The sequence below is a fragment of the Aulonocara stuartgranti genome (assembly GCF_965226115.1).
Source record: "Aulonocara stuartgranti genome assembly, chromosome: 15".
NCBI classification, from domain to species: Eukaryota; Metazoa; Chordata; class Actinopteri; order Cichliformes; family Cichlidae; genus Aulonocara; species Aulonocara stuartgranti.
The window spans coordinates 34,448,443-34,472,122 of record NC_138951.1 but is presented as its reverse complement, the minus strand read 5'-3'; the positions used below and the strand labels follow the sequence as shown (position 1 = coordinate 34,472,122).

General features: G+C 39.8%; 1 protein-coding gene across 2 annotated transcripts in view; it reads right to left on the bottom strand.

The window, feature by feature from the left end:
* Positions 1-23,304, bottom strand: part of LOC309688798 (gamma-aminobutyric acid receptor subunit rho-2-like) — a 28,912-nt gene extending 5,608 nt beyond the window's left edge. Inside the window, exons 1-10 of one of the 2 annotated variants that reach the window (XM_082504764.1) lie at positions 23,148-23,304; positions 21,753-21,960; positions 19,948-20,016; positions 18,942-19,048; positions 8,320-8,387; positions 3,881-4,104; positions 3,715-3,797; positions 2,462-2,602; positions 403-555; positions 26-234 (exon numbers count right to left, since the gene is read on the bottom strand). In XM_082504764.1, the coding sequence (XP_082360890.1) occupies positions 26-234; positions 403-555; positions 2,462-2,602; positions 3,715-3,797; positions 3,881-4,104; positions 8,320-8,387; positions 18,942-19,048; positions 19,948-20,016; positions 21,753-21,874 (1,176 nt within the window). In that variant the 5' untranslated portion in view covers positions 21,875-21,960; positions 23,148-23,304. Of the gene's footprint in view, positions 1-25; positions 235-402; positions 556-2,461; positions 2,603-3,714; positions 3,798-3,880; positions 4,105-8,319; positions 8,388-18,941; positions 19,049-19,947; positions 20,017-21,752; positions 22,044-23,147 lie in introns of those variants that run through there. The other variant, XM_082504763.1, reaches the window with a different exon arrangement.
* Between the last annotated feature and the right edge of the window lie 376 nt (positions 23,305-23,680).

Below are 23,680 nucleotides of genomic sequence, written 5' to 3'. Positions count from 1 at the left end.
TGAGTTTTGAAAAAGGTGCCTGTACCTGTTCCTTAACCTTTTCTCTGAGTTTGCGGTCTTTCCCATCCCTCAAAGTTGTCAGGTAGTTTACGGCAGCGTATTCTAGCACAGACAGGAAGACGAAGACAAAACTGACCCAGAGGTAAATGTCCACAGCTTTGATGTAGGAGACCCTGGGCATGGAAGCATTCACTCCAGTAATGATGGTGGACATGGTGAGCACCGTAGTTATACCTGAAGAGCATACAAGGTCTTGTTAGCGCAGCAGTCAATGAACTACAACAGAAGGTCATTTTAATGGCCAAAAAGAGCTAACTGATTTCCATTTTCACATTTTCACATCTGATGTCCTTAGGAAACATATTCAGTTTTAGCAGGTTACAATGATGCAGATCCTCTTACCTAATGAGACTCTGGCAGGGACAGCCCTGCGGTCAATCCAGAAGGACACCCAGGACAGCATCACCATTAGAGTAGCAGGGAAGTAGGTCTGCAGTAGAAAAAAGAAGATGTGACGCCGCAGCGTGAAGTTGATGTACAGACGGTTGTACCAACCTGGAGATAGAATAAGTGAGGAATAAGTAAAACACAATATACTTTTCGCTTTATGTGTTAGAGGTAAAACAGAAAAAAACAAGGTAAAATGACAGAACATGAGGAAATTAACAATCAATTAACAATTAAAAGCTCTTGAAAGCTATTTGATCTTTCCTTAGGTTGGAATGGAAGAAATTGCTTCTTCTCATGTGCTTTATAAACATAACAAGTTGAAAAGAGGAGTTTCTGTAATTAATTGATTGATTGCAGTGTTGTGTGGTGGCGTTTACAGAAAGGCAAGCAGAGATGATTATTAGCAACTTTATCACAGTCCATCTTCTCTGCATCATACATGTTAGGCAAGGTGGTTATTTAGAAGTAGAATGGAACTCAGAGCCTTCAGTTTTCAGGCTCCTCTTCTATGGAACCAGCTTCCAGTTTGGATTCAGGAGACAGACACTATCTCTACTTTTAAGAAAGAACTAGTGGCAGCAGATGGCCCCGCCCCTCCCTGAGCCTGGTTCTGCTGGAGGTTTCTTCCTGTTAAAAGGGAGCTTTTCCTTCCCACTGTCACCAAAGTGCTTGCTCATAGGGGTCATATGATTGTTGGGTTTTTCTCTATATGTATTATTGAAGGGTCTACCTTACAATGCAAAGCGCCTTGAGGCGACTGTTATTGTGATTTGGTGCTGTATAAATGAAATTGAATTGAATTGAATGAAGGTGGTTAGCAACTGCAAACTTATCTGTTCTGCTGCTAAATCACTGAATCTTATTTACTTGCTAATGCTAGCTGAGTTTCCATAACACATTGAAATTGATCTAAGAGCAGCAAAAGTCTTAAGTTCCTTGAGGCAACTGTTGTTGGGATTTTGGACTATAGAAATAAAACTTAATTGAACTAAAAGCTGAGCCTCGCGTGCTCCTCTCTCAAGGACCAGAGATTTATCCACAATGCACATGTGCAAACCACCAGAATAAAGCTGCTGGCCTCTCAGCCTAGCCAGCTCCAGTCATTGTTACTGGGAGATGGACATGCCCTAAGAGACACACACTTTGCTACGAGATGAAATATGCACAGCTTCCAGCTGCAATATCTGACTGTGGCCACAAGATGGCAGTAATGTAAGGGCCAGATGTACATATCAATTGATAGACTAGGACTTTTTGACAGAACTGTCTGAGATGAAAATTGCTCTACTTTGGTAAGTTTTAACATATAAATTTCTATTTTTAGGTTTGACAAGGCAAATGCACTTGTACTAATGTACTGATGGATAGCCACTCTAATCTGTTTGCCACATGGGCACACAGCCTACCTGTGGGAACCAGAAATCTACTTATTACTTACCTATGTATTTTACTCAGAGACATCCGAATTAATTTATAACTTTGTTATGTTTGCATTGTGTTGCACTGTTTATTTATCTTTCTGTTGATATTCTGGCTCTTCATTAAATGAAACTACCATAAAAATAAGATATTTTTTAATTTCTTTGTAAGTCTTCAAACTGACAAATTTAGCAAGGAATCAAAGAGTTTTTTCCCTCCACTCTAGGAACATGTTTTGGGATTTTTTTTTTAACTTGCCCCACTGAGGTTCAGCTCAGTCAGCAGGATGACTTCTGACTGTAATAGCTGGATCTGGTTGAGCCATCAGCAGACATCAGAGGAAATATGTAAACCTCTCCCAACTTAGTTTGGCTTAGTTTACTGATTAAACATGAAATTAACTGTAGAATCTCTCCCAGATAATCATAATGTTGATGCTAAAACGGGACTTTCATATATGGTAGTTTACAACAACTTCAGATTATTTCCCCTAAATCTTTGGTTTTTGTGGAGCAGTTGTAATAGTGACCAATCTAGTATTACACAAAATATGTATGTGTAAGTGAAATCTGGGTTTGTTTTCCTTCTCAACCTGTGCTGCTGTAGAAAGCCAGCCTGGAGGTAGTGTGAAACTTCTGAATCAGGAACTGAGACAGAGAAATCCTGTCATCTGTGCTCAGGGACTCATCGCCACTTTTCCAATAAAGCATCAGGTCCTCATCTGTGTAAGCATCTGCAGGACAGAAAGTAGGAATGGAAACAGCAGTCATCTGAATGAACATAGCTGGACCTGGATAAGCAAACAGAGCAAATTCATAAATTCAATAAAAGCTTGTATTCTGCTGATGGCTGAGTTTCAAATAAGAACTAAACTAATACTAATACTAATAATCAATTCATAATTTAGTAACCAAAGCCCCTTTTTGTTGTAGGTTTGCTCATTTACACAAAAATAAACAGTCTCTAATTTTTATGGTGTCTTTTTAATGAAGAAAGACAGAATATCAACCAAAGAGCTGTCAAAGGATATGAAGAACAAGGCTGTAGCTCTGCATGATGTTATAGAGGGCTACAAGACCATCAGCAAGAAACTCGGTGCGAAGGTGACACTTGTTGATGCAATTATTTGAAAATGGAAGAGTGGAGCTCAATGCAAGATTTTACTTTATGGGGTGAAGACGATTATGACAAAGGTGGTGGATCGGCCTAAAACTACACGGGAGGAGTCTGTTAACGATCTGAAGGCAGTTGGGATCACAGTCAGCAAGAATACCATTAGTATAATACACTACACTGTAATGGACTGAAATTTTACAGCACCTAAAAGGTCCCCCCGCTCAAGAAGGCATCTGTGTAGACCCACCTTAATTTGGCCATGAACATCTAAACGATTCAGAGAAGGCGGGGGAGAAAGCGCTGTGGTCAGATAAAACCAAAATCGAGTTCTTTGGTATCAACCGTGTTTGCAAAGAGAAATGCTGGGAATGACCCAAAGTCTCCTCCCCACAGTTAAACACAGATGTGGAAACATCATGTTGCGTGACTTTTTTCTGCTAAGGTAGACGACTTCACTGCATTGACACCACAAATCTTGGATGACACCGTCCTTCTAGCATGACAGTCACCTAAACCACACCACAAGGCAACAAAGGAGTGGCTAAAGAAGAAGCAAATTAACATCATGGAGGTGCCTAGCCAGTCTCCACTTTTGGTTTGGATTTTTGGTTGACATTCTCAAACTGTTAATTTCTTTGTGAGTGAACTTAGAGATTTAGCAGATAAAATTATTATCTCCCCCACTGCATAGCAGCACAAGAAGGAGTCTCATGGTCTAAGAATACTTACAACTCTCCAGCTCCAGTGTACATGTCTGTGAGTCCAGAGGGAAACGACTAAAATCCATGTTGCAAGCTGCAGTAACTGTTACTCTGTGGAATTAAAGCAGAATATAAACCTTAGTAACTCTAGACAGGGGGCCCTTTCTTGCAAGGCATTTGTTTCCTGTCTTCACCTCAGACTGTATAGAACATGACCATCTGGGAAGACCCTTAACATGATGTTGTCAGTAGTGGTGTCGTGGATGAAGGACCTCTTGGAATGGACAAAGAACACATCAGGTACCCATATTTTCTTCACCAGGCGACCATCAAAGGTCATGCTTTTGTTTGTAGTGCTTGGGAATGCCAGCCTTTCATCTTTCCAGTAGTGCCTCAGGTACAGAGTCATGGTGAAGTCCTGAGATAATGGGAGAAAGAAGACAGCATCGGAATGAAAGGGTCTTGCTATCCCTAATTTATTTAATTTTTCCTGGGATTACATCACTGCAGCCAGTGGCTGCTGGATTATTGAAGTTGTTTATAGATAAATGTACAGTAAGCCAAAATGCTGAACATATGTTAACCAAGTACAGTCCACAGGCTTCATTTGGTCCTAGAATACCCTCGTTTTTTTCCTCCTTCATCCTCTAAGTTGCTCTGCAGGCAGGAATGGTTACGCCCGTGCATGCCCCCCTCCACACCACAGATAATCTTTTGTCCTGTTCTCATAGTATTACAATTATATAACAACGGATTTATAATGACTAATGACTGTAGCAACATGTACTCTTGGCACCAAGTGAACAAGTACCTTTGATGTTGCATAAGACCAGTTTAAGGGCATGTCTGAGACTTTCACATGATTAATAACTTATGTCTACTAATCAGAGATGATTCCACCTTTAAAGATCTAAAGTATGTATTCTTGCATATTTCAAGTTCATGGTTTTAATAACCCATATACTGGTATACTGGGTCATGTAAAATTTTGCTTCATGGTTTTTTTTTTATATATCTCTGTCAAAAGCAAAACTGCTTTGTAAGAATAAATTGAATTTTCTGTCTTTTATTTATTAAAAATTGGATTTAACAGAAACAAAATAGCACATTTTCTCATGTCACTGAATACTGTGCTGAGGGTTTTTGTTGCTACAGTCTGGTATAATTTAGTGTCTAATGCTACCTAATAACAGTGAGTGTTAGACAGCAACTGCTGGAGTATTACAGAGCATGTTTTCTGTCTTTATGGCTGTCATTAAAGCACACTGAATGGCTTGCATTAAGCAATGAAAAGTAAACTCTGGCCAGAAATATACCGTATATTATGTTGTCTAACAGTGGGTTCAGTGATATACATGAAACACAACAGACAGTGACTACATCCATCCATTCATGTTCTTCCACTCATCCAGGCTGGGTTGCAAGGACACCCAGACCTCCCTCTCCCCAGTCACCTCCTCCCGCTCATCTCCCGCTCACAGAGGCATTCCCAGGCTAGCTGAGAAATTGAATTCCTTCAGCATGTCCTGGGTCTGTCCCGTGCCCTTATTCTAGTAGGACATGCCCAAAACACCTCACCCAGGTAGTACCCAGGTATGATCACAGCTGAGGGATCAGAGTGCAGACTGACTGGTAAATCTTTGTTATTATGCTCTTTATCACAGCGGACCAATGCAGCATCTGCATCACAGTAGCCATAGTCCCAATCCATCTGTTATTCTCCCACTTCCTTCTTCCCTGACTCATGAATAAGACTCTGAGATACTTAAACTCCACTTGGGGCAGTAACTTGTCCCTGGCCCAGAGACTAAAATGACTCCGTTTGTTAAAATTGTGAAGTGACACACAAGCGCGGTCAGTTTTAGTTCAAAATGACATGCCAAGAGCCGCATTATTTAGCATAAGGTCACAAACAATGAAATTTACCACCAGGACAAGTTTTACTGCTGCTGGTATTGTTTTGGTTGGAGGTCATCTCTAAGTTAAATGAGAAAATTTAAAATCAGGAAGTTTGGTAATCCATTTTCTTTTATAACATCTTCATCTGACATTCCAAATAAATTGGAGAGATGTCTAACTCTTCTAAGCATGCACTCTTAAACCTTTGCAATGCCTCTTCCACACAGCAGTAACTGCTGCAATATCAAGCTCAAAAATTAAGACGTGCCTTTTTAGCATTGAAAACTGGCACAATTAGCAGTTGAGTAACTAATTTACAGAAATGCTTGTGCAATATGGTCAGTTTAAAAAAAATCCAGTTTCCATTTCTTACACACAGTTGTCCATGTTCTCTTTGCAAATACCAACAATACTTTCTGCACAGCAGTTTAAAGTCACACACCTCCAAAGATACAGCTGAAATTAATCCTGACAAACAGTTTTTGCCTTGTGTACTTCAGACTGTTTTCAGTGTGTAGGACAGATTTGGGCTGGTTGGCACGTTGTTTATTACTGCCACACTAGAAGGCACTGTGAAACTTTGTTGATATCACATATTTAACCATTACGAGCTGTCCATTTTACAGCGATCATTTTGTAAAACAAAAATAGACCGAGTTGAGGAGGTATTCAGAGTAATTTCACGTGTTGTTGTGTGTGTTTTTGGTTTTCGTTATTAAGAGCTTTGGCAGTATTAGACACTTAATAATAAGGTAAAGCCATGGTTAGGATCAGTTTGGTGCTATATAAATAATATTGAATTGAACTACAGAACACTGACCTGTTACTACCAAAAAACATCTACCGAGAAGAAGTGAATTAAACTATTTCATATGTGCAAGTTGGCACATAAACAATTGTCAGTTTGTCGGCACTAATCAAGAAAAACTACTGGAAAGCTCCATCATTAAGGCCTCTGATATTTAATATGACTTTGCACCAACAAAAAGTCCATAAGTGTGTATACAACATTGCAGTGGCACAGAAAGTCACAATCTCAAAGCCCTGGGCCCTATTTCAGGAAGCCGGTTTAGAAAACTCAGAGTGAAAAACGATACTCAGGGTTGAGTAACCCCGAACTGTCCAACTCGGAATATTCGGTTTCAGAAAGGCTGATAACAATTAGTTCAATCAACGTGGAGTTGCTTTAACCTCAAGTTAAGCGCGCGCACGAGGATACATAAAGCCCTGATCAGTGGAGCACAGATTAAGCGAGTCACCATGGAGACGGAGGGAAAGAAGGCGCGGTCAATGTATTTTACAGCGCTTGAGGCCGAAATTCTGATGGCAGCATATGCTGATAACATGCAAATTTTGCAGAAAAAAAGTAACACAGCCTCAGCTGCAAAAGAAAGGGAGCATGCATGGCAAAACATAGCCGACAGAGTCAATGCGTGAGTGTTAATTTAAACATTGATCTAGGGATTTCCACCCATTTAACACGTTATTTTATTATATTTTATTTTGTGATGTGATTTGAGCGCAGGTGCAACCCAACAGGCCCCCAACGTTCCTGGCAGCAAGTAAAAATGAAATATAAAAATATAGTCCAAACAGGTGAGGTGTAATTGTATTATGAGCCATAGTGCTTGGTCTGTTTGTCCGATGTAAATCAATTGCAGTTAGAGGCTACATTAATTTCCCCTCTGTAAGCACTTATTGAAATTATCTGAGCACATTACAAGTACATATTTGCTTACTCTGTAAGCTCAAATGTGACCCATTATGGCCACTAGAAAAAAAGCGGAGGCCCGAAAAACAGGTGGGGGTCCTCCACCACCACCACTCACAGAGCCTGGCCACTTGGCTTCCACATTTGTGATAATGTTGGCAGCATCACATATGATCTTCACAGTGCAGAGAACACAAATTAGCATCCATTACTATAATGAAATAATTTGTTAGTTTGAAATGCTACAGGGAACTATGTACCTGTACATTAATGCTGTGGAAAGACTTCCTGTTCACATAGTCTCCTTCATTTACTGAAGGAGCAATGATTGGAATGTGAGTGCCATCTATACAGCCAATCACGCCTGGGAACCCTGAAAATGAATGTAAAATTTAAGTAGTAGTTCAAATATCACCACATCATGAATTAAGTTTCGTTCATCCTGATACCTGCAATTTTGTGGCAGTGTGTGTGTGTGTTTGTGTTAAATTTGTGTTATGTTGTGTGATTAGTTTCATTTTTAGGCACTAAGAACTGCTTAGCAAGATTATGGCATGGTTGAAAATTTGCCCCCGGCTGCACATGATACTTATGCTGTGTGTCTAATTGAGGTACCAAGTGGACTGTTGGGATTATTGCCATAACCTGTTGTGTTTCACACTTCCTTCATTGCAGTAATGAAACCACTTTTTTATATAGCTCCAGACATCTGGACATTACTACAGCAGTCTCCTACCAGCTCTGGAAATTTTGATGTCCAAGTCACTGGCACTGTTTTGTGTTTGTGCCACAAATTTAGATGACGAGATGCTGGGTGCACTACAAGAACCAGCAGTTTCCATAATCACTATTCCAGTATTCTAAATGAATGGGGTCACATGTCTGATAACACAGTCAGTTTTGCATGTCTCTTAAACTTCAGTGTCAATTAAACATTCAGCCTTACAGGTACTTTATCCAAATACTTGTTAAGCTACATTTTGTGTAATGCAAATTTACATTTAATGCATTTAAAATACTTACCATGTCTACCTCTGATATGCTGTCCAAACTCTCCACCTGAACGTCCACCCCAACAGGGACAGCTGGACCTTCAGATATAAACAAACAAATCTGAAGTGGTGCCAAAAGTACATACATTCTGTACTTAAGCAGATACTAGTGTTAAAAATACTCCAGTAAAAAGTTGAAGTACTAATTCAACTTCTTTACTCAAGTATGAAAAACTATCAGCTCTGAAATGTACTCAGAGTAAGAAAGTAAAGTAGCTCAGAGTAAGAAAGTAAAGTAGCTCCTTGAAGAACATTTTTACCACCTATTTTTATGCAAAACTAACTGAATCCTTTGCTATATTAATGCCATGATAAAATAACATTAGTATATAAGAATACCAACTTTATTTCAGTCTAAATTTTAATTCTAATACAGTTCCTCAGCTTGAATCAGTTAAGTGGAACAAAATAAAAACATAGCTCTGTTTTCTGTTGCCTGCGTTGTAGTGGCTGATTTTGCCTATAAACAGGAAAATGAGCAGGGAAGAGGTTAAAGCAGATTTGTTAAAATCAGTTCAATAAGAACATGTAATTAAAAGAATGAATTGATTTATTGATGAACAGAAGTTAGACAGATGTATTTAGTGGTTAGACTCCGATGGCTCGTCTTGGCAGAACGGAACCCCAGCTGTGAAAGGGACAGGGATGTTCAGTGCTCTTTGAGGATTTACACAACTGAACTGAACAAGATACAGTGGGGCAAAAAAGTATTTAGTCAGCCACCGATTGTGCAAGTTCCCCCACTTAAAATGATGACAGAGGTCAGTAATTTGCACCAGAGGTACACTTCAACTGTGAGAGACAGAATGTGAAAAAAAAAATCCATGAATCCACATGGTAGGATTTGTAAAGAATTTATTCGTAAATCAGGGTGGAAAATAAGTATTTGGTCACCTCAAACATGGAAAATCTCTGGCTCTCACAGACCTGTAACGTCTTCTGTAAGAAGCTTTTCTGTCCCCCACTCGTTACCTGTATGAATGGCACCTGTTTGAACCCATCATCTGTATAAAAGACACCTGTCCACAGCCTCAAACAGTCAGACTCCAAACTCCCCATGGCCAAGACCAAAGAGCTTTCGAAGGACACCAGGAAAAGTATTGTAGACCTGCACCAGACTGGGAAGAGTGAATCTACAATAGGCAAGCAGCTTGGTGTGAAAAAATCAACTGTGGGAGCAATCATCAGAAAATGGAAGACATACAAGACCACTGATAATCTCCCTCGATATGGGGCTCCACGCAAGATCTCATCCTGTGGGGTCAAAATGATCATGAGAACGGTGAGCAAAGATCCCAGAACCACACGGGGGGACCTGGTGAATGACCTGCAGAGAGCTGGGACCAAAGTAACAAAGGTCACCATCAGTAACACACTACAACGGCAGGGAATCAAATCCCGCAGTGCCAGACGTGTTCCGCTGCTGAAGCCAGTGCATGTCCAGGCCCGTCTGAAGTTTGCCAGAGAGCACATGGATGATACAGCAGAGGATTGGGAGAATGTCATGTGGTCAGATGAAACCAAAGTAGAACTTTTTGGTATAAACTCAACTCGTCGTGTTTGGAGGAAGAAGAATACTGAGTTGCATCCCAAGAACACCATACCTACTGTGAAGCATGGGGGTGGAAACATCATGCTATGGGGCTGTTTTTCTGCCAAGGGGACAGGACGACTGATCCGTGTTAAGGACAGAATGAATGGGGCCATGTATCGTGAGATTTTGAGCCAAAACCTCCTTCCATCAGTGAGAACTTTGAAGATGAAACGAGGCTGGGTCTTCCAACATGACAATGATCCAAAACACACCGCCTGGGCAACAAAGGAGTGGCTCCGTAAGAAGCATTTGAAAGTCCTGGAGTGGCCTAGCCAGTCTCCAGACCTCAACCCCATAGAAAATCTGTGGCGGGAGTTGAAAGTCCGTGTTGCTCGGCGACAGCCCCAAAACATCACTGCTCTCGAGAAGATCTGCATGGAGGAATGGGCCAAAATACCAGCTACTGTGTGTGCAAACCTGGTAAAGACCTATAGTAAACGTTTGACCTCTGTTATTGCCAACAAAGGTTATGTTACAAAGTATTGAGTTGCATTTTTGTTATTGACCAAATACTTATTTTCCACCCTGATTTACGAATAAATTCTTTACAAATCCTACCATGTGGATTCATGGATTTTTTTTTCACATTCTGTCTCTCACAGTTGAAGTGTACCTCTGGTGCAAATTACTGACCTCTGTCATCATTTTAAGTGGGGGAACTTGCACAATCGGTGGCTGACTAAATACTTTTTTGCCCCACTGTATGAGCAGATGTTTCATGAGGTGTCCTGGCTGATTTCCATCCTCTACACGGACAGTACACTGTTTATGCTTTATATTATACACTCTACAGCTGGTAAGGTTGAATAACAGAACAGCAGAACAGCATGAGAGAGGTGTGGAGTGGCATGAAGACTGTGGTGGGGCATAGCCTGCGGTGTCATGCAGGGAAGGTGGACATACCTGCACGGCATCCGCAATCACTTAAATATGGTACTGGGCCCTGCAGTACTGTTGTTGTTGTCAGTGTGTGTGGCTGGCAGCAAAAGAGAGCTGCAGCCAACTGTGTGTATACAGAAACCAGCAAATAAATGATGCTGCAAAGCATGAAGGTGCACCCGAGTCTGCTGTGGGTTTGTTACAAAGACAATCACTGGATTCAAGCCATCCAACAGCAGGGGAGCTGGGGGTGGTGAGGACAGAGCCAACGAGTAGAATGTGCTTTTCAACAGATTCAACACTGCAGTGAATGCTCAGCCCCCTACTGACTTGCCTGTAGCCACACCACTGTCTCTCCCTCCCTCTCAACACTGCATCGTTGCCTCCTTTTTGAGTCCTGACACCCCTCCCCCACCTATCACACTAACGACCAGGTTCAGAGGCAAATGAGGAGACTCCACTCAGGCAAGTTTGCTGACCAGACGGGGTGAGTCCTCATGTTCTCAAGGCTTTGTCGAGTCTTTCATAAACTGTTCATGTTGAGTATGAGTCTGCAGAGGGTCCCAGTGCTGTGGAAGATATCATGCCTTGTCCCTGTACCAAAGACGCCACGTTCCAGTGGTCCCAGGATTACAGGCCTGTGGCACTGACTTCCCACATCATGAAGACCTTGGAAAGACTCATCCTTGACCAGCGACCTATAGTCAGACCACATCAGGATCCCCTTCACTTCAGAGGAGCTGAGGACACCATCATCTACCTACTCAGTCGTGTCTACACCCATCTGGACCAGCCAGCGAGCACTGTGAGGGTCATGTTTTTCGACTTTTCCAGTGCATTCAATGCCATCAGACTAATCCTTCTGGGTGATAAGCTGACAGCGATGTAGGTGGATGTGTCTCTTGTGTCCTGGATTGTTGATTATCTAACAGGAAAACCACAATGTGTGCATCTTCAACACTGTGTTTCTGACAAGGTTATCAGCAACACAAGGGCACCACAAGGGACCATCCTCTCCCCCTTCCTCTTCACCCACTACACCACAGACTTCAGCCACTGCACAGAGACCTGCCATCTTCAGAAGTTTTCTGAAGATAGCACGAGCAGAATCATCTGCAGCTCAATGTGACAATGACCAAAGACTTGACTGCAGACTTTAGGAGGACCAGGAAACCCGTGACCCCTGTTTTAATCCAGGGGATCAATGTAGACATTGTGGAGGACTATAAATACTAGATAGATAAGTACACATAGATAATGAACTGGACTGGGTTAAAAACACCACTGCACTCTACAGGAAGGGCCAGAGTCGTCTCTGAGGACTTTGAACATCTTTTGGACAGTGCTCAGGATTTTCTATCAGTCTGTTGTGGCCGCTGCCATCCTCTATGCTGTTGCATGCTGGAGCAGCAGGTTGAGGGTTGCAGATGCCAACAGACTCAATAAACTGACGACAAGGCCAGTAATGTTGTGGGGACGGAGCTGGACTCGGAGACGCAGATGTTGTCCAAGACAAGGACAATGTTGGACAATACCTCCGACTCACTCCATGATGTGCTGGCCAGTCACAGGAGCATGTTCAGTGGGAGACTTAGATTACCCATAATGCACCACTTAACATCACAGGAAATCATTCCTGCATGTGAATATCTCTGTACAACTCCTCCATCTAATGCACAGTACACAGTGCAATAGTTACACACTCTTTTGCATATGTTCTACAGTAAAATAACAAATAACAACGTTTTACAGTTTAGAGTAAATGTCTGTTATATATTTAATCTCTGTAATATTCTGGATATTTATAATTGAGCTATTTGTATATATATTAGAGCTATTTCTTATATTTCTTACTGTAATATATTGTATTATTTCATTAGTTCAGTCTGTTACTGTTGTTATCTTGGAGCAACAGTAACCCACATAATTTCCTTAGGAATTATCAAAGTATTCTGATTCTGAATTTACTGAATGAATCTCAACATCATCAGTTTAACTTCAACTTAATCACTGCTAGCCTTTATGTACCTAACTGACCATGAGCACCACAACTGCTGTGCACCAGTCCGACACACTATTCTTTACTTTGAATCTGTCACAGTACAGCAAACTAACCTGTTTATTGTGCAGTAACCTGCAAAGTATTTTCATGCAACCTTTCAATAGCACAGTCTACCTTCTCAACATGAAAAAATGCAATGACCCATTTGAAATTACCTGCCACTTTATGTTCACTCTTCTTCTATAGGACTAGCTGGTACTGCAACTGCAGTTTATGGAAACATGCAGTTGTTCTGGTATTGTGCCAAAAAATAAAATAAAATAATAACAATGATAATAAATGAATAAATAAACACTGGCCCACTTTAACCTCTGACTATGGCACATCCCTTTCACCCTTGGTGATTAATACATGAACGGGACTGTCTTCTGTGTTACTGTTTAGGCTCAAATCACCGTGATTTTTAAAGTTAAAATAACACATTAAACCAAAGGTAACAAGTCTGTTTTGAAAATGTAAGGAGTAGAAATTACAGATACTTCTTAAAAAATTAAGGGAGTAAAAGTGAAAATTACAGTACAGTTCAAATACTTCATTACCTCCCACCTCTGTAAATAGTATATTACAACACTGGAAATAAGACAATGAGAATAAGTAGAACCTAAAGTACTTTCATTATTGTCTTTAGTCTTTATTGCCCAAGGATAGAAACTGTGCAGGCGCATATCTGTGCACAGAGGAATAAGCACACTTAAAAAGCTATTTACAAATTAATAATAGTGAAGACATCTATTAAAATCACATTGCTTTTGAAACTTTATCCAAAAAGTTAGAACCCTGTGCATACTGTAAATAAAAAGAGGTACAGATGATTTTCTAATATTCTCTATATTCAACTGAAATAATAAAATGGAAAAAGTAACCAGATTGTCACTGACATTTGAAATCCTGCAAACAAATTTTAAATTTGTTGTTAACATATTTCAAAGATGCTAAGACAATGATTACAAGCCCAGGAAACACGCTACCTTATTAAGTTCACCTTGACCTTAATAAGTAAGTAATTAATAGTAATAGTTCATCATAATTCAAAAGACTGAACAAGGCCTATACAAAAAGTTTAACCAGTAAATAATAGTATTTCTCATTGCCAAACTGCAAAAAAACTAGATTTCATCATCTATAGTACAAATTCTTAGAGAATCAAGAAAAATCTGTGCATAAAGGTCAAGCTGAAATAATTGGCTAGCAGGTAGCACTGCTGTCATGGTCCAGGGTCGCTGATCCAGTGTTTTAAGTTTTTGTTGTAGACTCATTCTTCTTTCTTTTGGATTTAAAAGATGACTTATGGTCAAATTTTGTAATATTTAGTTTTGAGTATAATATTTTGTAGTGCATCTGAGTTCTGTTTTAAGATTTTGGTTTCTTATTTTATTATGTTATATATCTGTCGTGTCCAGTCTGTCCCAGCTTCGTCTTTTTGTTTTGTCGTCACTGTCTCCTGTGACATGTCAGTCTTGTCTCCTTTTTTATTTACCTTTCTTGTTCCCCCATAATGTCCCTGTATCTTTCTGTCTTGTCTCCATGGTCCCTGTTAAACTGTGTCCAGTTTCTATGTCATAGTCTTGGTTGCAGTGTTAGTTTTATTTTGACAGTCCCTCATCTTGTGTGCATTATATTTGGTTTTGCTTCCCCTTGTTTAATTAGTCAGATTCAATTCAGCTGTGTTTGCAGGTGTTGGCACTCTGACATAATCACCTCTTGTTTATTTAAAGCCTCGGTTTGCTTCTGTTATTTGTCACGTCCACCCTCAAGCTGTGTCTCTCGCTGTGTGCCTCCAGTTAGGTGCCTCTCGTCAGATTATTTGTTCCTGCTTTATGTTATGTTTACTTTGAAGTTCTCAGCAGTAAAGCTCCTTTTGAATTTTAAATCTTGCTTTGTGAATCCTGCATTTGGGCCCTACTCTCAACACCACACAGTGGAGCCTTGACAACAGCTTTAAGAAGCGACCTAGATCTATATTGACTCAGAAACTCTTCTATAAACTATTGCTTATGAACACAGTTTGTCACTGCATCCACAAATGCAAGTTTAAACTCCAGCAGGAAAACACAAGATCTCAAAGTTGAACACTGTCCTGAAAATGTCTTCCTTTTGGCCAGACTCTGGTCTGACCTAAACGAAGACATGTTGAAAACGATGGACACCGAATCCTGAGGGGTAAGGTCTATGGTGCACTAATGCACATTTGGTAACTTGCACATCTGTAAAGGCAACAATAAAACTGAACTATGCACAGGCATTTTTTTCCATGCTTATATCAGTAAGATGATGACAAACTGGACATCCAACAACATGGCCCCATGGCAAAACAGCATGCCTGCCTACAGTTCCCACTGAAATTATTGGGTACATTTTGAAATTTTAAAAAAAAGAAGCCAGTGAGGGCCCCAAAGTGTTGAGCAGCTGAAATTCCACAACAGACAAGAACTTTTGGCTTTCATAACTATAGCATATTGTCTCATGAATGGGTAAGTGTCTAACTGTTTGTTTCTGATGACACAAACTAAGTGTGCTAAGATCTTCTTTGATTTCAATAGAAATGTGACATCAGATGTGATGCAGTCACTCTTATGATCTGCAAACTTGCTTTCAGTGCATTCCTTACACAATCCTAGAATAACAGGCTGGAGTATCCCGTTAAAGCCAGTAGTAATAACTGGTAATTTCACATGAAAGGTTGAGTTAGGCAGAACACAGCATTCTCATGTTTGTTCCTCTGTGTTGTTTAGCTGATGAGATGATTATATTTAAGGCCAGTCTGGGATTTAGAGGGATATGGAAGAGTATCCTAGCAGGCTCATAACAGATAGAAACAAATTCACACAGCAGTCTGTCGTTTCTGTATGAAAGTCACATTGGCTGCTGTGGTGTTGTTAATCTCTGCAGCAGTGAGAGAGTCAGCCTTACATAACTGGTTGCACAGCAAAGCTGCTACCTGGAAGAAGGGATAGTAACTCGTGCCCAGCTCCAGCTGTCAGTGTTCTCCCCTCTCTTACTCACATCATATGTCACATGTCACGTTCTGGACTCACTATAACTCCTCCTGAAGACACGCCCCTTCAGCTGACATAACACTAGATGCCTGCAGAGAAAAAGCCTCAGCTAGCAGTGCTTTTGGAGCAGGATTGCCTAATTTCTGGCTACAGTCAAAGTCCATTTTGAGCCAAACAGAGTGACAAGGAAATAGCGGTGGTCTATCCAGAGGACGAATACAAGTTTTCATGTTCAATAAATTACTGAGAATGTAAAGCAGGTATCCGTTCTTCTTCCAAACATTTATAGACTGATGAGATAGTTGCATGAAGTGTCCTATGTGTGGATTTGCCCACAAATCAAAAGTGCATCATCACTATGGATCCATCATGCTACATTCGTGCTGTGGAAATGTGTTTGATTTCTTATTTTTTGGTATATTTGTCACAAATACATGTTTGAGATCACAAAACAGTATGTACAAAATGTGCCACAGTGTTGGCGTGATAGGTTTTCACCCAGGGGAACCAGGGTTTGCATTTCCTGTTAGTTTAACTTTTGTTTAAAATTTTAAAAATACATAAACATATATACGTTTTCAGTTACTGTTGCTGTTAGATTGGAGTCATATAACTGTGTAATCTTTTTTGTAAAGATAAGGAAAGTCTAGTCAACTAGTAGACTAACATTTGCTCATTCTAGAGTAAAATTATTAAACAGATTTTATTAGTAGTAGTAACGCATATGCTTTTACAAGTTTGTTTCTTGGGATGAGCCTTTCGTTTTCATTTCTCCATTATCATCAGTAAATTTCAGCTCATGTCATAGGGAAAAATACTTTTGCTGTATGGCCTATGGAGCTCTAAGGACCTTGGAAAGAAAAGCGACTGGACTTCTTTAAGTTTCTTGAAGACATTTCACCTCGTATCCAAAAAGCTTCTTCAGATTTAAGGGCAATTGTTGGAGAGTCCAAGGTATTTAAGCCCTAGTGGGGGTGTCCCACTATTATTGACCCCTGCTGAACAGGGTGATCTGAAGGGCCAGCTCTGTTCTAGGATGCCCTCTGGACCCAGTGGAGGTGGTGAGTGACAGGAGAACGGCGGCTAAGCTGTCATCCCTGATGGACAACATCTCCCACCCCATGCAGCAGACTGTGACAGCACTGAGCAGCTCCTTCAGTGGGAGACTGCGGCACCCACGGTGTGGGACGGAGAGATTTCGCAGGTCTTTCCTCCCCACTGCTGTCAGACTCCACAACAAAGACTTTAACTGATCAAGCACACACATCCATACATATGCAATAATACTAAGTGCAATAATCCTTTCTGTCATCGTTGTATTTTTACTCAGTTGTATATAGTATTTGTATTTGTATTCTATTTTTATCTTATTGTATATTTATTTTATTTTATTCTACTGTATATAGTATTTTATTTTATTCTATTCTGTACAGTTGTGTACTGTATTTATTCTTATTGTATTCTAATTTTTGCCTCATAACTTTTGCACTGTCCACTTCCTGCTGTGACAAAACAAATTTCCCACGTGTGGGACTAATAAAGGTTATCTTATCTTATCTTATCTTATCTTATCTTATCTTATCTTATCTTATCTTATCTTAATCCTGTGCCTCAGCACATGTGGGGCTGCTATTTATCTAGTTCTTTTGTGTGCTAAATTGACCAAACCCAAACCAAAAAACCAAACCCCTCCATCAATCTTTCCTTTGTTTCTATCTATTCAAATGGTGCAGTGCGGATTTTAAGGAGTGTCTCCCTACATACATAATGTGATTGATTCTGAAGCATGAGTTCATTTTTAAATACTAATAAACTGCTTTTTATTTTTTCACATATCTAAGATTGCAGCTGTAATTTTTCCTAGTCAGCCTTAGTTTTGAGAGCTTGAATTATTATCTTGTCCGTTCACCAGAATAGAGAGAGAAAACACTTTGTCCATTCCATGCTGAACTCTGTGTGGATTAACAACTGTAAATCCACTGTTGGTTGACTGTGCTTAGATTAGACAACTAGGCCTGTGCATTAAGCAGTGATTTTACTCTGCTGCGAACATAGACACAGACAGCTGGAGGAATAATCATTCCTGTTATACTTCTTTGAAGTCTTTGCAACACATGCATATTAAGTGCATTGCATTGCCTGTGGAACATAAAGTCCCCGCTGATGGGGCCGCACATTCCTAAAGAAATTGTCGTGCACGTAGATGTCCACTCCAAACCTCATGCTCCATGTCTAATGATGACATTTATGCAAACCTTTGCAGTTCACAGACAATGAAAATGTAACACACAGTAAAACCAGAAAGAAATCCCACTGCAGAGTTCCTCAGAGTGACATTGGTGACATAAAAACCAGACTGTCTCAATACTACAAATAGAACCAATCCATACAAGTGTATCTGCCCTGTTTTGTAGACAGTCATGAAGGTGGAGCTACATAAATACATTGCAGATTGATGTCATATGAAATATTCCAAATATTTCACCAAACTGTCTGCTACTGTTCATCTATTAAATGTGTCTCACCACAGTCCAATGGGAGCAGTGCAGGTGCTTTAATTATAAGCACAGAAACCTTATTAGCTCTCCTTATACACTGCTGACGATAAACCTTGTGTACTGTCACACTCTGATATACATTTTAGAAGCAGTTCAAACACTAAACACTTCTTTCATTAGTTACACTGCAGTCGCTACTTTTAAAGCCAGAAGGGACTGCAACAGCTGGTGCACACTTTGACTTCTTCCTCATTTAAATGACTGCACGAGAGTCTCACAGGAGTCACGTGTTAAAGAGCACAAGTGATCATGGAATGAATCTTTTTTAAACTAAGGGTTACAAGGGTCAGTCAAGAAGGAAAGAGTCAGAGTGGTATCAACATTGACTTTAGGTTGAACAAAATTTGGAGAAATAGACTGGGAGACTATGTTAGTGAAGCGCTGAGCTGACATATCCAGTTGCCTCTGTAGGTTTTCTATATTTCTCAGAAAACACATGTCTTTAAAGAAATCAAGAACACATTACTCTTATCATGATGGAAATTAGCAGCTATTGGAGCTTACCTGCAAATGCGGGCCTCATGGTGAAATCGTGTTCATCAATGCGCAGGAGGTGGCTGGTCTTTACCTTCCGGCTTTTAGTTCCATCCACAACTTTCTTTGATAGAGGACTGATGACAAAAACCAGACAGAGAAAAAAAGGGGAACTAAAAGATAGGATTAAGAAGTAGTGAACGTTTGCTAAAAGCAAAAACTGTCAGGTGCCCATGACTCAAATCATTCTTACTCCTCATATTCGTCAGTAAATGATTCCTTCATATTGATCTTTCAATTTAGCAGTGGTGAACAACATCCACAATCCTCACTCATTGCAAAACACATACCACATTTTCTATGAACCCAACATGATGATGATTAACAGCTGAACATTTGGGCTTAATTAGAAGGAGACTGCTCTGTGACAAAATAAGTCAATAGTTCAGTTGTGTAACCAGCTTATTATTACTTATTACCTTTATGATTTAAAACTAAATGACCTCTGCCTACATGTGTGAGCTGAACCTGTCACCCTGGTTGCCTAGAAACCTCAACTTCCTAATGTGATAATTTGTCTATACTAGGCCAAACCATCAGCTTTCCTAACTCTGACTAAAGAAAGGACAAAGAAAGTAAAGATGAAATCAAGAAGTAGTACCACATGAGACTCTAAAAGTCGTGTGCTGTTTACTAATGCGGACGTTGTCACCCTTAAACTAGAAAGACTGCTGTTGTTTTATTAATGGTCACAATGATAATTCTGTTAGGAACAAACAACCATTACACTATCCAAACAACAATAAATAAAATAAAATAATATCTAATATCTTTTCAAACTTTGCTTTTATGACCCGTAATTAATTTGCAAATATTTTTTCTTGAAATTTACAAATGTAATTGTGATTGAGTGTGATGAATACATTTATAATTATAATTTTTATTATGGAAAGATTGTGGTCACAGTTAAAAACAAATGTGAACAATTAATTGCAACATTGGAATGTTGGGCATAAAAGACAAATGTGTTACACACCTGTCCTCCATCCTGGTCTCAGAGCCTGGCCTTACAATAACAACAGTGTCAGGTGTTCCAGCAAGTTCCCTATAAGACATATATTTATATTCAAATGAAAAATATTTAGGAACTTTGTGCATTAATAAAAGTCAACTAAATTAAATCACACAATATATTGCAAAGTTACAAAATATAACACAATAAATCTAATACATATAAATAGCTCAATTAATAAAGACATTTTACTCTTAAATCTTGTGGGAGGTGAGTTGTTGCAAGTTAAAGTCACACAGTTAAATGCAATGCAAAGGTTGATGGATGCACATTTCTGAATTTTGGTGACAAAATAACACACTATACTAAGTTGCTGTCACTTGTGGTATGAATGGATCATGTATGAATGGTGACCCTTATGAGTTGCAACCAACTCTATTTACATATAAAATGAAGGAAAAAAAGCAGTTAGCAAGTGTCCAAATAATTATGATCCACAAACACTGTAAGAGCCCAGTTTGAGGTACAGCAAAAATAAAATTAAAAAACGAGTATTAAAATACCCTGAGAAACTACTGGATGGGCAAAAGGGACACAGGGGAGACACAGGGGAGACACATAGCATGACGGTTTATGACACGACCAGGAACTGAGGGAAACTGGGGGATTAAGTACACATGTGACATAATTAACTGGAGCTGGAACACACAAGAAAACACGAGCTAAATCTGAGAAACAAGACTGAAACTAAGCTGAGCACAAGGCACACAAGACCAGGGACTGGTGGTAAATTAAGACAGGAAGTGCAGAACGTAGACTTGACATGTAAACAGCCAGAGAGAATGCTGATATACAAGAGGGATGCTTGGAAGGAAAAAACACAAAGATGTGATTAAGACAAACTGGACATGAGGGGGAACTAGCTGAGACTAGAAACTAGAAATATCCATAAGTCAACTATGAACAATGGGGCATAATACTAAACATAGGGGGAGACTTAAAATGAGAAGCTGGAAGGAAATCATAACATCAGAACTCAGAACTGAATCAAGAACACACAAAAACTGGGGGAAACAGGAACTATGACACATGTGAAATCAGGAATAATCAGCAACAGATCAACAATGAAAAGGAAAACTGAATTATTACGGAAGAAACTAAAGGAAACGTGAGTCTGTAATCAGACGTTACACGATCAGCATCAGTAACTTGCACAGCTTGTTAGCCAAAGAGATTAAATCCAGGATATAGAGTCATGGAGTGCTCCTGGTAGAGAGCTGACAATCAGCGAACGATAGCAGCTAAATAACAGGCAGAATGATAATTCCTAAAATTCTTGCCCCCCACGGACCCGTTCCTGCTCCCTTCACAGAAGTCCTGATAACTAAAATAACATCTGTATAACACGCTGTATCTCCAAGCATGGTTTTCTTTGCTGTAGATGATTTCTCGAAGCTCGAGGACAGCGGATTGCTGTTCTGTGGCTGCTTTTTACGCACGGTTTGGTTGCATAAACACACAATTAGTTACCATTCAAAAATGAACCGGACTGCAAATTGGTAAAATGTATTTAGCCACGGGGAATTTACACTTGAATGCTGTGATTCTGTGTGTTCGTAGAAAGAAAGACTAAAGACTTAAATATGCTGTTCAGTGCCACACTAATGTTTTAATATGATGGATGAACCACGAGTGAATTATCTAGACGTGCAAAAAGATTTACGTCACATTGCTGTTTCATTTCATTTGGGGTTTTTGTTTTTGTTGTTGTTGTTGTTGTTGTTGTTGTTTTTCTTTTACTTTAAAATACAACGAAACAGAGAACTTACTTTGCTGGCTTATGAGTCCCGGCCGGTGCCGACCACCGTTTTTTCCTACTTCTGTGTTTCCGGCATTCCCCGATCAGACTCACACACAAAACTAGAAGCAGGACCCTGGTGTAACGCGGCATGATGAGTTAGAAGTCCAGCTGAGAGTCGATTAGCGACGTTTTCCTTCCACGCGCAGCACCCTCCGTGAGCCGTACCATGTTTCTGTCTAAAGCAGGAAGACAATCGAGCTTGAGTCTAGAGACTGTGGTGAAGGAGTGCGCCAGTTGCTTCGCAGAGAGAGACTGATGGTGAAGACTGAAAAGCGCCGTGATTGGTCATCAAACTCCAGAGGTGCTTTTCGTGGATAGGAGCGCGCAGCTTCAGGACCACATGTAGCGTCACATGAAATAATCAAATATATAAACAAGCACATAAACATAATGAACGCCTGACGAGCTGGGAGTGATCGTTGTATTAATATTAAAAAAAAAATAACAATGAAAAACAATATTTGCGAGCTACACTCCTTAGATTAATTCCAGTCAGCTGTATGTATGACTGTCCGGCATTTGCGATATCATTTTCAGTTTACAATAGGAGATATATACATTATAAAATCAGAGGTTTCGCCAAAATCCTCTACTGTCAGTCAGGACATGATTCTCTACAGTAAATTTCTTCCCAGATAATCTGACGTCAACTCAGCACCAAATTTTCGAGCAGTCTTTGTGGGTGTTGAGGACGATGTGCTCTTAAATGATTAGAATGCATTATCCTATCAAGTGTTTGGAGAAACAAACAGATGATGATTTTCTTTAAGCCCGCCCGGGTTCACTACTGCTGCTGCTACTGCTACTGGCAAGAGTAGATTTTACAATTAGGCAATAAAAACAAGCACAGTAAAAATGGAGGCTGTCCTCCTTAAACAACTTTTGATGTTGTTCAAATGTGAAAAAGAAAAGCCTACAAAAGTCCATGATAGCAGGAGTTGGACCCAAAAACACATTGAATAAAATCAGGATAGTACAGCTGTTTATTCTAACATTGGTATCTGTATTTTTAATTTTCATATGTTGACAGAAATTTGAACACAGTCTCTGTAATTACTTTTACATCTTTATATGACAAGGTTTGATAAGGTTGTATGAAGGCTCGAGGAAGGGGATGCAACACTGTGAAAGAAATACTGTATGTAATACTGAAAGAAATGATTCAACACTGGACATCTCTCGGGCAAAGAGAGCCGAGTTTGCAGTATACCATTGTGGAAGAAGCTTCTCCGATGAGAGGTGAAACGTGCGGTCGCTTTTCTTTCCAAGCTCCTTAGACTACGATGACCTGGATGACCGAGAACCGTCACAGACACAGTGTTGAACATAGAGGAGTTCAATTTACCCTTTTGTAATTCCTTACCTTAACACCAAGCGTTTCATATTTTATACATGACTTTGGCATCCTCAGTGTGATTTTTTTCCCCTTAAAAATAAAAATTGCACTCTAGCTCAGGGGGCGATCACGTGCCATATGGATGAGAGCAGCCGGTCCACCGGTTCAAGTCCGACCCTTTCCCCTTCTCTCTCTGTCGTTTCTTCCCTGTGTCTATCAAATAAAGCTGAAAAAAAAGTAAATTTTCTGAAAGTAATCATGGCCTGTCATTTCTCTTTACTTAGCTGATTGGTTCTTTCTGATTTTAATCTATAACATACTTTGACCATCATCATGGCATGCATCATAGCTTCACTACAAAAACAGCATCAATTCAATGTCTTTAGAAGACTAAAAACTAGATATCTGATATGTCCTTTGATCATTCACTGTGGAAAACTTCAAAAAGTGGATATTGGGTGAGCTTTTAAAAGGTGTGGGTGGCTTTACTGTACACTTTGATAGTCATCTGGCTTTAATTTTTTCTGTGTAAAAATAATGTTCATAAAATAATGCCATTT